The sequence below is a fragment of the Garra rufa genome, chromosome 7 (assembly GCF_049309525.1).
Source record: "Garra rufa chromosome 7, GarRuf1.0, whole genome shotgun sequence".
NCBI lineage: Eukaryota > Metazoa > Chordata > Actinopteri > Cypriniformes > Cyprinidae > Garra > Garra rufa.
The window spans coordinates 42,281,831-42,299,733 of record NC_133367.1 but is presented as its reverse complement, the minus strand read 5'-3'; the positions used below and the strand labels follow the sequence as shown (position 1 = coordinate 42,299,733).

Sequence of the window (17,903 nt, the reverse complement as noted above, 5' to 3'; positions counted from 1 at the left end):
ATATATATATATATATATATATATATATATATATATACTATTTTTCTGTAGCTCTGACTGATTTCAAATTGTAATTCATTGCCCAGGAAATTAGTCATAACCCACAGCTCAGCAGTGGACATGCATTTATTGCAGGAATAAAACAAGACGTGACGTGTATAAAATGACAAAATTAGCAAACTATACACTGTAACAAAATAAACAGAACTTTAACAACAACACTGATATAAGAGCTATAATTTCGCAATAAATGCAGGATGATATGAGCTCGTGGCGTAGTTGTCAATCAGATGCGCTCTCGGCCACTGACGTGCTCTCTGCGTTTTCTTTCAGAGTTATCATTGGCTGATAGAAAGATTAAAAATAGCATTTATTTAAGATGTAAATAAGATCAAGACACGTCGTGATCTATTCTGTCGTGCAGCTCTCAAAATTGTGGACATCATGAGCCAGTTCTCCCGTAAAATAACATCTGAATCGTTTTTTGAACTGGTTAATTTAAATGATCTATCCGAACGAAACTTTTCGTGGAAATGTATCAGACTATAATAACTATTAGCGAGCAAGAGGCAAATTAATGGGTGCTTCTCAAACTGAAGGCTGCATCCTTAAACTCAGACGAGTTTAGTAATGAGTCGTTTTTATTACGTTTATTTTCGTCAATCGACGTTTGATGACTTGCAGCCTTCATGGAATGCAGCCTTCCGTTTAAGAGGTAAGTTTTTGTTGAACTGAAAACGGCTCTGAATGAGGAGTCGATTCCCCTTGAGAGGATCGATTCCAAACGTTGGAATCGACTCTCGATTCCCAATGCCTCGGAATCGAGGAATCGATTCTTTTTGGAATCGATTCCCAGCCCTAGTGTTGATCAGTTGAACATTCCCTCAATGTAAGTCTGTGGGATTTTTCCCAGTTTTAATCGTCATTTTTGGGAAAACCGTAAGTCCGATCAGTTAGAAAAGATCCAGCAACTGGAGTCAGATCAGTCTGAAGATCTGGCCTGAGTTTGGAGTTTGGAGAGTTGAACATTTTAGTCTCAGAAAAAAAAAAAAAGAATAATAACCCAGCAAACACAGTACGTTGTGAGGACGTCGCCAGTTGGTCGTCATTTGGTCAGCGTGACATTACTTTATGACAACGTCGTGAGGACGTTGTGGTAACGTTCCATATTTTTGAATTTTGGCTAACGTCCCAGAAACGTCGTAGGCACGTCCTTAAAAGACGTTGCTGGTTGGTCGCGTGGGAAACGTTATAGCGACGTGGTCAGCAGGTCTCCAACTAACTTTTCATATTATTGCACTACATGTATTAAGCTTATTTTTAAAGGTGTAAACCGTTTTAATAGCCAATAATATGGGGAATATACTGAATTCGTCAAGCATTTTGCATGATGGAATGAATTATTGTATAACCCGTCATTTAAAATATAGAAATGTTTGTCATCAAATTAATGGCAAAACAAAAACCAAATAGTTTGCTTAGCAAATGGTGATAATTTATGGTTGTGAATGGTTTATTGAAAGGGGGAACGGGACAAATGTTAAGGTTAAAACCATGGTTAAAACCAGCGCACGTCACTTTCTGAGTGCTGCGTAAGTGCCCCGTGCGCGTACCCGTCATTAACGGTCAACTTCCAGAAGACGGACGAGAAGGAAAAGGTAAGCGCTTAAAATCTTCTCTTATTCATATTTTTTTGCTGATATAACGTTAGATGACACGTAAGATAAGTAGTGTTTTGTGTTTTTGGAGGTTTTCTATATTAATTTAATAAATAAATGCCCTGTTTGGTTAATGTTAAAGTTAATTAGCTTAGTTCTGGAGGCGGTCTGTGGTAACGTTAAGTTAACTTTTAAAATCCTAAATTAAAATGTTATACCTTATTTTTAGTCTAGTTTGAAATTTACCCACGATAAACTATACAGTATTCATTTTTTTTTAACTTCTACCATAGTAACGTTGACTGCTTGTCGTTCGCATCTGACTATGCTCATGCTAGCCTAGCCGTATTGTAAACTTAAATATAAACCACTGATGTTATATAAACTTTTAATTAGACCGAGGCTGCCGAAATCCCATTCAGTGTATGTGGGATTAATAATGTCCTGCTTTCCTGTCGATTAACAGGCCTGTAAATGGTGTAATTTGCTCGTTACATGTTATTGGTTTTTACATACAACATTTTTACATACATAACTTGCATCATTTTTATGCTAGTGACTTTTCATTGACAAACAGATCTGATAGTTTAGTTTTAACAAATATGTATCCAACAAATAGTTCACTATTTTATGTCCTTACTGCCAGTGAACCAGTTGAGTCATTCAGTGAGTTGCTTATTAGAAATGATGTTCATTGTTACTATGTAGTAGTTTAAGGATTTTGGCTAAGGTCCCAGAAACGTCGTGGGCACGTCCTCAAAGCTGGTCTCTGGATAATTTTTCATATTGTTGCACTAAATGTATTGAGCCTATTTTTTTTTAAGTAGTAGTTTGAATACTTTATTCATTGTTCATTGTTTTATCAATGTTTTATTCAAAACTAACATACTTTTTTTAATAACAGGTGGAGAGAGAGTCTGGGCAGCAGCAACACGACAACCATGATTATGATTAGGGATGGGTATCAAGTACAGGTAACTTACTGATTTGGTTCCTGACTTGTTCAGTACCAAAAAATATATATAAAGCAACAGGACTAATGGTGCTGCTATTTGTATTTTAGACACAACCACATGACATCCAAACCATCTCTAAGTGTATGGCAGAAAGGATCCAGGATCAAGAGATCATCCATCATGAAGACTGTGTTCAAAAGAACCCAGCAAGTCCTCGGTAAAAAACTAAACCTCATTGTTTCAGTGTCACTCAGGCACAAATATAGATTTAAATTGATTTCAGTGGCTTAAATATTTATATTTCAGGCCTCCCTGACCCTTCTGTTGTCCTGGATGTGAAGACATGCTGGAACTGCATTTTCTCATGGTTAAAGGAGTTGTGCTGCAGTATCCTTCCTGGACCCACACAACAAAATGCTCAGGAGGAGAGACAGGTAATCCACAGGGTTGGATTTATCATTTCAATTACTCATAGCTAGATAGATATCAATTGATAGTCTAATTCCAGAGCCTGTGAATGATTTTGTTTTTTCCTCAGTCAGGAGACATTTTTGTGAAATTGTTGATGCTCGTATGATTGTCATATGTCATGGTAACTTACAACAGTGGTTTTCAAACCTGGACCTGGGGACACACAGCACTATACATTTTACACATCTCTCTTTACTGACAGATTTGTTCATGAAGCTCTTTCCTAAGGAGCTGATGATCTGAAGAAGGTGGGTTTAACAAGAGAGACATACAAAATGTGCAGTGCTGTGGGTCACCTGGACCACAATTGTAAACCACTGCCTTCATGAGCACCTCCTGTGCTCCTGATCATTTTTAAACATGTTTTTGACCAATGTAAGACTCCCCTATTTCTAAATCATACACAACCACATCACTTTGCTGTGTTTCCCACAGGATTTGTTTGAGACTTTGGGGGCTGGACCTTCGTCTGTCTGGGGGCATGGCCTAGTGTACAAAAGTATGTACTGTACATTTTAAACTTAATTTTTTCTATCTGGTGCACTTTGTATTAAGAGCTCCGACCCATGCTTAGTGTGGAAATTTAACAAAGAAAAAGTCAATGCAAATGACGTATCCCTCTTTTTGGTTATTGTGGACTCTTAAGAGTTTCATGAATAAGTTTTAAGCTAAATCTCCTTGCCAGGTCACCTAATAGTAAGATCAAATTCTCTGTGAACATGGCCACAGATTGTGCCTTTCCTTTAGAAGCTGGAGAATAACTTAAGATTTCAAAAGGAAGATTTGCAGTTTTATACAAACTTATACAAACTGTCTATAAAATTAATTGGTTAATTAGTTTTATTTATATTTTATGTGGATTCAAGGGAAAGGTGAAAAATGAGAAGGCCTAGGAATGACTGAGGAAGGCAGCCGTGAGGAAAATGAAGTAATCATCAGAATGTAAGTTCTTTGCAATCTGTGCATTGTTTATTACAAGGTGTGTTTTCATTTAAATTCAAAGCTGAATTTTCAGCATCAATACTCCAGTTGTAAGTGTTCAAAACCATTCTAATATGCTGTGTTGCCCAATTTAGTTGTGTACACTAGGTTGGTTTTTTTTTTCTTTATGAAGACCTTAATAGCAAGGATGCATTAAACTGATCTGAAGTGGTAGTAAAAACATTTATAATGTTACAAAAGTAAAAAAAAAAAAAAAAGGTAAACCTTAACTATGTATTTATAAAATTATCCTAAAAAGAAATCACAGTTTACACAGAAATATTAAGTAGCACAACTGTTTTCAACATTGATAATAATCAAAAATGTTTTTTGAGCATCAAATCATATGAGAATGATCATGTGAAACTGAAGACTGGAGTAAAGGCTACTGAAGAATTTACCTTTGCCTCACAGGAAAGAAATGCATTTTAAAGTCTATTTGAAAAACAACAGAAAACGTATTTTAAATTAAAATATTTCACACTATTATTGTATTGTAAGTTAAATATAAATATAGCTTTGGTGTGTCGAAAAACATAAAAAAAAACTGAAAGACTGCAGATTTTGACTGGTTGTGTGTACATACAGTAGCAACATTAACAAGGTGATTCTCCCTTTCAGCTGCCAGAGAAGGATATTCACAGTACAGCCTCAGGATAGCGAAGAGGAAGAAAAACACCTTTGACATAATTTTCTCATACATTTGCCATGTGTTATAATAAAAAACAATAAACCTGACTACAATAATATGGTCAATTTTATTAAAAGTTTCAAGTTTGCAAAGAATCTGGAGTATGTGGCACTGCATTAGAGGTACTCTTTGCTGAAAAAGACCAAGTGCTTAGCAGGAACCTTATTCTTTAGCAAAACTCCTCATCAACTCTCCAAGAGTAGATCAAGAGTGAAGTGTCACCCTCCTATCCTTTCCTCAGAAGAGAGTACCTTCTGCTGCTGTGGTAAGAAAGACATTCTTCTTTTTCTCTCACAACTGTCCAGAACCTAAATTCTCAGCAAAGAGTCTTCTCCATAGCTGGGGACAGTTCTAAGATTTTTCTGAAAAAGTCAACAGGCTCATTTACTGTATGTTTTTTGGGTGGGCCTAATACAGGGGAGATGTAATCTCTACATTGTTATATTAACATGTTCTTACTGTTTATTAATGTTGCTATTTTCTTTATTTCTGTTATCTTCTGAGAAGAATTACGGTCCTTTGGTAATTGTTTAGGTTTTGCTTCTGAGAGTGAAGCAGTATTACAGCACTTCACCACCAGATATTTGTAGCAGGTGTTTCATACACAGGACACTCAGAAAACAAATTAACTTAAAGTAATACAGAAATCACTACTGAATTGTTTCTATCTTTGTATCAGTATTTTTGTACCAAACTAGGGGAGTTCTGTTAATAAGAGTAGGCTACTGATAACTATTATTATACTATACCCATCATTAATTAAATATTTAATATTTTTCAATAAAAGTAAAACATTTTAATCAGTGGTTGTATTATTCTTTGATTACTATGTACTTTATGTGATGTGTTCAATTATCTGTGCTAATGACTTGGCAGCACTTTACATGGTTAAATAATAGGTGTCATGTTTAAAATGCAATGGCTTAGTATATGTAGAAAATAACTGAATAAATGGTGATTTAATAAATGAATGCACTGTGTTTTTGCTGATTTTCTGTTGGAATTTAATGATTTTGTATTGGTTTGCATGTATGCAGTGAATATATTTACAAAAACTACAACAATTTGAAAACATAAGGATTTAGTGTTTGTTTTTTACAGCAGAAAATGTTTGAGTTTGTCATTATATACTGATTTCAAGGTGGTAGGAACACATCCTCGGACAGGACTAAAGGTGAGAAGCAAATATTAAAAATACTGGGAAGGTGCTAGTTTGGTCGTTAGGACGTACTTGCCACGTCCTAGCAACGTAACGCAATAACGTCGCTACGACGAATATGGGAATCACAAAGTTACGTCGTTGGTACGTTATTTGGAACGTCGCCGCGACCAATGTGGTCCTTTATAGTAACGTGCTCACGACGTGCCAGTTTGGTCGTGGAGACGTACTCACCACGTTCCAGCAACGTACCAAATAACGTCGCTACGACGAATATGGGAATCACAAAGTTACGTCGCTGGCACGTTATTTGGTACGTCGCTGCGACGAATATGGTCCGGTCCAGTAACGTCGTCACGACGTAATTGTGTTAGCTGGGAATAAAAAGTTTAAATTGCATTTCAGTAAAAGTTGTCTTCCTCAAGCCAACTTAATAGGTAAGACACACTATTTGCAATATAAAGCAGCAATAGGAGCTGGTTTGTAGCTAAAAATAGCTGGACGCGGATTTCGTATGGGAAAAATAAGGTGGATAACCTTAACTTTTAGAAACTCCATAACCATCAAAAACATTTGCACTCTGGCAACTGTCTAGCAATGCAACCGCGCAAAAATACTTGGAAACTGTCAACCCAACTTTACCATCGAGACAGTGAGTCACTCAGACAATGTTTTTATTTATGCACATTAATATACACTGTGTATGTGCTATTGTTTGAAGGGACATTGTGCAGTTGAGTATTGACACCTGCAGGCGACGCTTGAGTAAGGTGATTGTTTATGAGCTGCAGCGCTATGGAGGAGCCCGCGGGGTGGCGCTGCTGCGATCCGCTCACATCCACACACTGCGGGTATGAGTGGGCATGTACATGTGTGTGTGTTTATGTGTGCTGCGAAGCTCTTTCGGCAGACACAAACCCCACGCTGCCTCCAGCTTTCAGCGCTGCGAAGAGGATCCACGTCCGCTCATGTCTGGAGCTCTTGAATAAAGCAGCGATGGAGCACCGCGGAGGGAAATTCAGCGACAAAGAGAAAGACAATCCCGCTGCGCCTTCATGGAGCCAAAATGGCGCCACGGAGGAAGAGTATGGATGTCCGGACGGTCCCGATGAAGAGAGACGGGTCAAGAGCGTCTCATGGGCCGCGAAACCTGCCGAAGAGCAGCCGCGACTCAACTTCCACATCCCGCGGAAGAGCAGAGAAAAGAGAGGTGCGCTGGCCCGCTTTGTTTGTCTGTCTTTCCGTTACTCGGACTGAAGGCACTCAGTCTGTCTCAGATTCTAGCGAGCTCTAAACCTAGACAACAGTTCTGTGCATCTCAGGAACGTGTTGCTTGCGTCTGTGATTGATAGAAATGCTGTCTAGATGGGCAGCTCACTAATTCATGACAGTATACATGGAAAGCATGGTGCAGCCCATGATATAAGAGATATTATAAAATCTGTGTGTCTGTGTGTACCCTCCCTCAGGTAACAGGTTGATCTGCCACACCCGAATGTCACCTGGGGTACAGTGGGGAACACTACATTTCATTGAGACCTCTAAGATTTTATTTAAAAAGCTCATAGCAAATTGTTATGAGTCATTCAGAGCTGTTTTTAAAATCAGTTTACTTTAGAAGTTTATAGAATTTAAAATGTAATATTTGAATTTCAAATGTCCTGCTTAGATTCTAAAAGGAACTCTGGGACATTTCAAAGGTTCCGTTCAAATGGTTGAACATTCTAAAATTCCGTTCATGCATTTGAAGATTCTTTTTAAACGAGAAAGGTTTTTTTTTTTTTTCAAGCACTTAAAGATTCGTGTAAAGAGTGTAGGAATGAGTATTCCCTGGACAACAAAAAAATCATAAGGGTTAATTTTTTGAAATTGAGATTTGTGCGTCCTCTGAAAGATGAATGAATATGTTTACCATTGATGTATGGTTTGTTAGGATAAGCTGACTATTTAAAAATCTGGAATCTGAGAGTGGAAAAATCGTCCAAATGAAGTTCTTACTAATCAAAAGTTAAGTTTTAAAATTTTCTGGTAGAATAATTGCAAAACATAATTGAATGTGATATTTATTTAATATCTTAATGATTTTTGCCATTAAAGAAAAATCGGTAATGTCATTTTGGCTATTGCTACAAATATACCCGTGTTACTTAAGAGTGGTTTTGTGGTCCAGGGTCATATTTAGTTGTTAACAGTTCTATTGACTTCTAAGTACTGCTGAGTAAACACAAAACATATTTTAATTTCATTTGCATTTTGTGCAACTTGTAGATTGTATGTCATATTGTGGACTATATTTTGTCAAATTGACCTAAAATATTAATTTAATGCTTAAACTATATCTTTTTCTTTTTTTTCTTATATCTTATTTTTTAACTATATCTATTCAACTTCTGTATACGTTCAAAACATATATATTTATATGCTTTTTTCCTCCCTTCATGCATTTTTTTTTTTTAATGAGGCAAACAGTTAAAATATTTGGCTTTTCGTGTTATTTCAGACTAGTAGAAATACAACATCTGAAATATCCAAGATACACTTGTAGAAGTTTATTTTATTGTACTATATTATTTTCGTATATGTAGATTTTTTTTATGCATTTTCATATGTAGAGTACAATTCATATTTTTAAAGAGTGTATTTTTAGAATTTAAAACCTGGAAATATTTAGATTTCTGGCCTGAAAACAAATGCAAATTTGTGCATGTTTAATGAAAGAACCCAAAACAGAAAACTTGTAATACAAAAAATTTGCATTTCTTATGGAAGGTTTGCACTTACATCACGATTTGGTCATTCACCTAAATGCGCGGCCATATCGGCGATACTCGGATGTAACCAACAGCATGAATTGCACAGTTAATTAATGTACTGCTGAAGCTAAATCCTAGCCTGGAAAAAATCCAGACCCTAATCTATTAAGATTAAGGGTCTGGCATCGAGTAATGAAAAGTGCCTAACTCGAGGGGCGGCACCAAGCATGCATTTGAAACTCTCTCTGCACGCAATTGGATAACGCAACGACCAATCACAACAATACATGGTGATACACGCTAACTGATAGATTAAACTCTTGCCGTATCCAGTCAGCAAAACAGCAAAAACGTCCTTCTTGCAAAGGAACGATTCGAGCGCGGCTTTCTGTTCCTCTCTTATATGAAAAGCCAAGTCTAACTCGTTCATTGTAGTGGCCAAAGCCGTTTCAAACAACTGGTGTTTATCTGTAGCAATCTTTCAATGTTGATGTAGATGTAAATGTAAATGTTTCCGGACGTGGCAGCACTGTCGTCATCAGCTTAGCTCGCCTCTGGCCCGCCTACATCAGATACACCGATTTGATTGGTACCCAGAACTGCTTACATGCCAGACTGTTTTGCAGAGACAATTCAAATTGTGCTCTCGCGAGACCTCTGGATTTTTCCAGGGTAACTAAATCTGTTATTCTGCCAATTTATGCTGTCTAAACCATGAAAAAAATGTGTGGAAGCCGATAAATCATAAATCAGCATTAAAATGGAAGCAGTATTGGCAGTATTAATTAAAATGCTTGCCTAATATTTCAACTACCTGACAGCAAATGATAAGAACAAACATAAATTTTGTCAAGATTCTTGCTCGGGAAATCCTAGTTCAGTTTGGCCAACCACAAACGAATTTTGTTCCTCGGATAGTTTTTGCACTCTTCTCTTTGATTTGTTATAACTTCTGGCAGTCTGTAGTGCTCAATGTTTTTTCCTGGTCTGACTGATTAGTACAGTCCAAAACATGACAATAATTGACCATTTTCAGCAGCAGTTATTAGCAAAATATGCAAGTTTTGTTCTGTTCAGTGGCATTGTTTATGTTCAGTGCTGCCAATATGGTCCAGATTGATTTCATTGAGACTTATGCATTCAAACAGCCTGATAGTTTGTACAGGTATAGTCTGATGTATTGGCGTCTTTTACTAGCCAGTTTTCAGCCATTTGTTAGTCTCATTAAGATGGAGATCACTGGGGATTTGGAGAATGTATCTGTGTCTCTCAGCAACTCAATTGACTGAAGTCATGCTGTTAACCGCATGAAGACAATTATTAGAATCAGGGTTTAGGAAAATGGTTTAAAAAAGGTTATTTATTTATTGCAAAATGTGTTAATTGATACAGAAGTTACAAAATATAAGGTACAAATTTGTGATACATTCGCCTTTATTTCGGTAGGACAGTATGAAGAGTAGCCACTCTTCCCCCCCCCCAAAAAAGTTTTTTCAAAGGGAAAACATTTTGACATAGTTAATCCTCTACTTTTCTTTAAAAACAGAGTTAACATAAAGAATTGATTTGGTTATTAGCAGCACAAATAGGGTTTGGCTAAAAATTATTATTTGTGGTGTTTTGTCAGTGATGATAATTGTTTTTTTGCTTCCTTGTCTGGTTTATATGGAACCCTGGTCATACTACTAAATAAAAAAATAAAAAAGGTAATTGCAAGTTTTTTTTCCCTCACATTTCTGACTTTTCTTTCTCACACTTGAAAGACATAAACTCGCAGTTGTAAAATGTATGTCTGAAGCATACATCTAAAAACGACAATAGTATTGGCCATGGGTAGAACACAACATCCACTTTTTGGCGAGGTTTCTAGGAGACGCAGTGTCTCATTCCCTTCTCAGGGAACCGTGGTTACATGAGTAACCTGAGACGTTCCCTTTCGAGGGAATATCAAACTGTATCCTCTAGGATTCGATATGGGGAACAGAATACTCACGCTGCCACGCTGAGGGGAGTGCGTGCCAAACATCAAGGCAAACATTAAGTACCAACTCCACTAGGTGAAGGAGCTGCCCTAATGATGTCCAAGCTGCTGTGACCTATCACCTACAGCCAAGAGTCTGAGCTGCATACCTGAGACTTACCTGTTAGAAGTCAGATATCCCGGACCCAGGGTAGAGCTCAAAGGCTTGGAATCAAAAGATACTCCTTTAAGGGGATGCGGCCAAGCATCTAGGAGAAAACTAGACCTTGGCCTGTCACTCAGGGGGCTGCTGGCAATACCACAGGAGCATAGCTCAGCAGGCTCTCAGCAGCAACACCCTGCATCAGAAAGGTATCAAGAGGATATTTAAAGTGGGCCCAAGGTAAAACTGGGACCTGGCCACCTCAGAGAAAGGGAATGAGGCTGCAGCGTTGTAACCCTTACCATACAGGATTTTAGAAAGAATGCATGTTCAGGTAAGCATGTGCGTTCTTACCACATTGTGGATTTAAGGAAGTGCACAGAGACTAGCGTGTGCACTTACCAAAAACATAGATTAGAGGAGTACCGTTCAAAGGGTGGCTATCATCGATCACACCAAATGAATACCGTAAGGGTCCTTCAAAGCATATGTACCTCATAATATCTTCAGTATGAGGGGAACAAGCCTGCTTATCATGACAGACAGGACTGGCTCTGGAACATTATGCTTATGTAGCGCAGCATCTAGCTCTCGGCCGACAGTGGAACTCAAACGCTTATGATTGTAAAGGCAGCAAAACATGGAGGCAGAAAGGGGCCTCACAGGCTGCTGTTGCTGAGCCAGGGAGCTCTAGTGAGTGGAGAATTCAACCCTCAGCAAGAGGGGGAAATTCTGAAGTTTAGAAGTTCACCACAAAGCAGCTTAGGCAGGAAGGCTGGGAGAAGCCAGACCCCCAGATGTGGCTGTGGAGCCCACAGAGTGGAAGGTTCAACTCATCAGGATAAGAGGAAAACTTAGGTGCTCAACAGGGGCCGGCATACTTGTAAGGGTGCGACATGCTCATAGGTGACCCTCTAAGATGAGGAGAGCAATGATAAGCTCAACCAGTTAAATGGCATACTCACCAGTGAGGCAGCAATCGGCCAGTTATCTGATGTTATTGCCACAGAGCTCAAACGGAGGGCAGATGGCAACACAGAATGATTGGATATGCAGTAATCTTGTTCTCAGTCCTCAAGCTGAGGCAGGATCTCATGGCTCAACACTGGGAGCAATAGGTTTCATAGCTTACCCTCATGTAGAGTGGAGCGGTTCCTGGCTAAACCATAAGTAGCCGTTACCTCCACATGAGACCTGAAGAGCTATTGCTCCTCAGAGCCATAGCAATCAGGGAGGGTTTCCTTAGAAACACCTCTCACTTAAACCTTGGTGAAGGCAGTGCTCTCAAGCCCACTCCTCAGAGGGGCGACGCACTGGTTCGACCACAAGGGCAGTGTGACTGAGAGGCCCAATAAGCCGCTGTTGAATGGACTGCAAATTGGAGTGAAAGAGTGGAGCCACTAAACACCTTAGTGAGAGGAGCCCAACCTCAGAATATTGAATGAGGGTTGTGGTGGATATTACTCAACCCAGAAAAAGACCTATAGGTGAGACCTGGGTAGCGTGTCCTGGCTGGGCAGCTCTTTGAAGCAATGCCCAGCCCGGGACCTCAGGGAGCACATTACGAAGCGATGCTCAGAAAAGTTCAACCTGAATGGAGGACCCGCGAGTCCTGAAGTTGCAGTGTTATGCAGGAGAATTGATAGCTTCCCAAGGAGGCTTCCACAGAATCCATGAATTGGCTGCATGGTCCAGTGGGCATGGGGCTGGATGCGGACTACCATTCAGACTGGGTCCAGTGTCAATGGGTGAGATTGCCATCAGAGTAGTCAGTAACAGAGAGGGGTCAAGAGGTCCCTTCCCTGAAATGGGAAACGCAACAAACAGGCAGACAAGTCCCAGAAAACACTACATAGAGTGCTAGTAACAGATACACACAACCTCAAGTTAGTGAAAAAAAAGGATCGTACTCACCCAACCTGGCTCCTGCACAAGACTTGAGTCCACGGATATACAGCAGAGTCTAAAGAGGACTTGGGTCCGGACTACCAGTAAGGTGGTTCTATGGACAAAGAACCCGCCAAAAACATCATGGGTCCAAACCCATGTGTCATTAGGCGTCAGAAGACAAGGACACGAATCCGCACACTACTTATATGTTTTACTAGTGCTTGCCATAGTAAAGGGAAGAAAATAACTCCTATCAGGGTGAACTAGCTTCAAACAAAAACAGTCCCTTAAAGACGAAAAAGCGGATGTTGTGTTCTACTGGTATGATCATGCTGGTAGTGATGTCACAGGCTGTTGCCGGCCAATACACTTGTCATTTTTGGATGTGTGCTTCAGACACGAGTCACGCGGAAGGAGTTCCCCATAGTGACCCCTAGAGGATACAGTTCGATGTTCCCTTGAAAGGAAACTCGCAACAACCTTTTTATTTTTATACTGACCTGACACAGACAACTGAGTTGCAAAGCCTTTCATATCTCTCCTTTTTTTCTGATTGAAAAAAACCCTTCTCATGACAAATGACCCTTGATCATTACATCTGGACTTAAAGGTGCCATAGAATGCATTTATACAATATTTTTCAATTGTTCTCTGATATCTACATAGAAGGTATATGGCATAGGAAAGGTCAAAAAATCTCCAGAAATGGTTTTGCAGGTCCATTTGCAACCCTAGAATTTGCCCCTAGAACGAAATGCTCCGTTATTTGGAAGCTTCATGAATATTAATGAGCTCTGCTCTGATTGGCTGTTTCACAGAGCTCAATAGCTCGCACGTGGATAAAAATATATATTTAATTAGGAGCTCTAGCAATATGCGGTTTGTTGAATCTGCCGTTTTGAATCGCAGATATTTTAGTTTGATTACTTTGATCGCTCTGTGTAACGTTATAATGCAGAGGGAGTGCTTCGATCACCAAAAGCAGTATCTGCCGATCCCGATATTACCGATCACAGCGTCAAATCCATAAATTCTTCAATATGGTTGTCTCATGTACAAACATTGACATTGTATTGTTAGTATAAAAAGTAGGAAATGAGAAAGTATCATGAATTGATCAGTTTTATTGCAGGCGGAGGCAAATTTCAATATTGAACACTCTCCAGACTCTCAGAGACAACTTGGACTCTGCTTACATAGAGTAAGTGTTGCTTACTATCTTAAACTGTCTTTTGGCAGTAATTATGTGTACAACACAGCATTTCACTCTTTTAGAGCTGACACAATTTGTAAACTATGAACCTTAGTTTTTCTGTGGAAAAAGGAGTTAAATCTTAAAATAAAAAAATTATTATGTGCAAAACACACATGTGCACCATAATGAACATTTAACTCTCAGGAGGCTCTTTCTTAGAATCACAATTTTGAGTTTAGCAACAAGCTTTTTGTGGAAAAATAAAATAAATATGCTATACATACATATACAGGGTGCAATTTGTGAAAAAAACAGAGGGGGGGGGGGGGGGGTGCTTTTGAAAACTTTTTTTTCTCTCTCCACAGGGAGAGGTTGACCAAACTGTTATTGTAATCTGTTAACAATGCGCATTATGTACCTGTCTTTTTAGGCAAGAACCAGATAATGAGTGTCAGGTCATGAAATGTTTTTTATACGACGGAAGCTGTATTATGTGATCGCAATTTAATAAAAACATCGTAAGTTAGGCCTATTAATAGTAAAGATTTAATTTCAAACAACGAATACATTTTATAGAGAAGGTGAACAAAGTATCAACGGAGCTTTTTGGAAACTGCGAATCAGTAAACCACTGCGTCGCAAAAAGATTCACTGTTTCGAAGCGCTCCAATCGGATCGCGACTCATTTGATTCAGACGACTTTAAAGCGCGTATGGCGAATAATTTGATTTAGATCGGGACGTAGGAGCGGCTTCGCGGGACGTTTTATCCCCACCATGGATACAAATAATTCAGCAGAGGCAGGGATGCATAGACCATTTCCCCCCCGGTAAATCGCACCCTGTACATATACATGCACGCTCTTTTTCTTTCTCTCAGGGTTTCCGCGGGGTCTTAAAAAGTCTTAAAAAGTCTAAAATTTAAAAATCTAAATTTTAGGCCCTAAAAAGTCTTAAATTCGCTGTTCTAGGTCTTAAATAATTGTACACAGGTCTTATTTTTCCGATGTCCATGTAACGCTACCTCTAAAGCTCATTTAAATTCTTTTTTTGTTGTTTCCGTGGTGTTGTAGTTCTTTATTTCACTATTCCAAATATAATTTGCTGTATTTAAACTACAAATGAGACTAACATGCAATAGCCAATCAGCTTTCTGTTATTGTCGCGAGTCTCTCTCGGATTGTACCGCAGAAGGAAAATGGATTTAACTTTTTAGCTATGAGGAAGTGCAAGTTTAGTGATACTTAGCTTGAAAAAACTGAATATAGGGTTTGGCTAAGGCCAGTTGCTAACAACTGTAGATTTTTTTCTCCCTCTGTGGAAGTTACTGCGTCTTCAGACAGAATCGCAGTAGCAGAATACAGGTCAAACTACCTTTTTCTGTATATAATGTTCTCAATAATAATAATAAATATAGGTCGAGCTAGCTGACCGCCAGCCTTCGAGATACTTTTAAAATGTTTTTTTATACTTGCCCGACCGAACAAACCGCCTGATTAAAACTGAAGTGACAAAAACAACTAGCGAAGCATCGAAAGGCAAGAAAGATTAATATTTTAATACATTCAACGTAAACAGAAATTGATAATGGATAGTGCATTTCTGGTCTATTTGTGACATACTTTAAAACAAATGAATGTAACAGCACTGTAAAGAAACACACTGAGGTAAAAATTTCAAATGTATAGTTTATTTATAACATGATATAGTTCAGTAATATACCAAGTGAGCTTTTTGCTGAAAATTCTCACAATTACAAACGTTACATACATTTTAGCTCAATAAACAAGTTGTTAGTCAAGTAGTTACTTGCATATTAGACAAATATTTTCACTGTTTTGTTCTGTTTCACCAACGAAAATGGTTCCAAACAAGGATCGCAGCAGAAGCTTTCTCCTAGCAACGTTTTGCTCTGATTCAGCGTTTTGCTCGAATCAGTTGAAATAACTCGCTCATGAAGTGACTTACCGCCACCTGCTGGTAGTTTAGTGTGTTTAAAAGTATGCCTCCACACCCAACATTTCTAATTTATAAATCAATAAATGTATTTAAAACATTAATCTCACTTTTAATTTTGCAGTGTAAATTATGTAATCTCACTGCTAACAGCCATTTAGAATTTATTGATAAATTCATAAAATAAATTTCAAAGGTAATGCATACATTTCAAAAGTAAAAAAAAAAAGGCATTTATAAAGGTAAATCAAATATGCAGATTTAAGAGCACTGATGAAAATATTGCTTCAGAATTTTTTACATCAGATATTTCCAGTGGTACTTTTATGGGGATATTCTGTGTGGAATAGTATCTGCTGATATGAAAAGTTCACTGTATATCGTAGTAATAAATTTAATTTATGCCAGCCATGAAATTGTGTTTACTTTTTACATTAAATATTACATATATGCATGTAATATAATATCTATTTCCATTACAGGTTTCGGTCTTAAATTTCATATAAGGTGGTATTAAAAAGGTCTTAAAAAGTCTTAAATTTCACTTGTTCATATCTGCAGAAACCCTGTTCTCTGCCTTATCAGAAGCTGTAAACTCGTATACTCCTTAATGTGAGAAACTTTCAAATGTCGTATCATGTTCGTTGTGTTGAAATTCTTTTGTAGCACTCCTCCTCGGGGTATCTCCTTTGCGCACACCTTGCAAACGGCAAAATTGTTGTCCTTCTCGGACACGTTGTAAAAACTGTTATTATTTAACTACGCCAATGCAAATTCGGTTTTCCATTCTATGGCACCTTTAAGTTCTAAAACTATGCAGCAAGAATGTTTTTATATGTGCATGTAGCTTGTAAGGTGCTCTGGAGATCTGACCAGTCTGATTATGAGGTTTCGGTAAGCATCTATGTCGCCAAAATCTGCTGCGTGGCATGACACTAAAACTGCTGCTGAGATTCAGCCGAGTAAAATAAAAAGAGCGTTGTTTCCCTGTGATATTATCCGTAGGCAAGCCCTTTTCCATACTTATCCTAGAAAGCTGCCTAGTTTACAGATGTCTGATGGTTTTGTTCTCCTTTCACAGCTCTGTTTCAGAATGTGTCTACAGACTCTAGAGAGTTTACAGACATTCTGCAGATCCTGACCTCCTGCTACAAGGACTCTTCCTCTACGGGAAAGTTTGTGTACTCCAAACCTCGCCTCATCCACAGCGAACCGCTGGAGAAAGACGTGAGTTTTGTGACTCGCATGAATTCCTTTCTGCCACAGAATGCATTTAATCATCATTATAAGTGAGACTGAACACCTATATGGATGCATATGCGTGTCACAGAATCAGAGTATGTGTCACACAGAGTATAACGTCTGATAGTAGACACTAAACATGATAGAAAATACAGCCTGTTGCAGGTGCTGCTGTTCAGAGCCCAAGGTCAGTACATGCAATCTTTTCAAGAGACAAGAAATCCCACACAACAGTGGCGTTTTTTAGGCCAGCATTTCAGATTATCACTTGCCCTGCCGTTGCTGCCAACATAATAGTTTTTGCAGTTACTGTGTTCATGTTTTTAGGCATTGTGGTAGAAACAGAATATACTTTTGTGTTTTATGAAATATTAGATTTTCTCTGCAAGACAATTAATTACTTAAAACATTAAGACTCTCTTCTGCAGTGTTTTCTTCACTGCTCTATTTCCAATCAAAAAATCTGATCAGAAAATAGCCTTTCGATTACAAGGTGATATTTGAACCCTTAAAGTGAATTAAAGGGCTTTTTTTTTACCTTTTATGTCATATTTTTTTTTATTATACTTTAAGCTTTTTCAAATTTATTAAGTTACAAATCAAATGAAATCAGTATTAACAAATTTGTACTACAGACGTGGCACAGAAGAAACAAGTGGCTTGTAGGTGTATTTTTGTGCTAAATGTGGCGCATGAGTGCAGTCATATTCATAAATTCATGTTCAGATTAATCATTAATGTTGAGTCGAACAAAATTAAACACTGGGCCACTGGGTATTTCATTATTTTTATATATATATATATATATATATATATGTATTTTGGCCAT

At 38.2% G+C, this 17,903-nt stretch overlaps 1 protein-coding gene across 2 annotated transcripts in view; it reads left to right on the top strand.

The window, feature by feature from the left end:
• Positions 1 to 6,787: 6,787 nt before the first annotated feature.
• tasora (transcription activation suppressor a) overlaps positions 6,788 to 17,903 on the top strand; it is a 49,711-nt gene continuing 38,595 nt past the window's right edge. For both annotated transcript variants that reach the window (XM_073844333.1, XM_073844332.1), the window contains exons 1-2: positions 6,788 to 7,126; positions 16,914 to 17,059. In XM_073844333.1, coding sequence (XP_073700434.1) covers positions 6,913 to 7,126; positions 16,914 to 17,059 — 360 coding nt within the window. In that variant the 5' untranslated portion in view covers positions 6,788 to 6,912. The remainder of the gene's footprint in view (positions 7,127 to 16,913; positions 17,060 to 17,903) is intronic.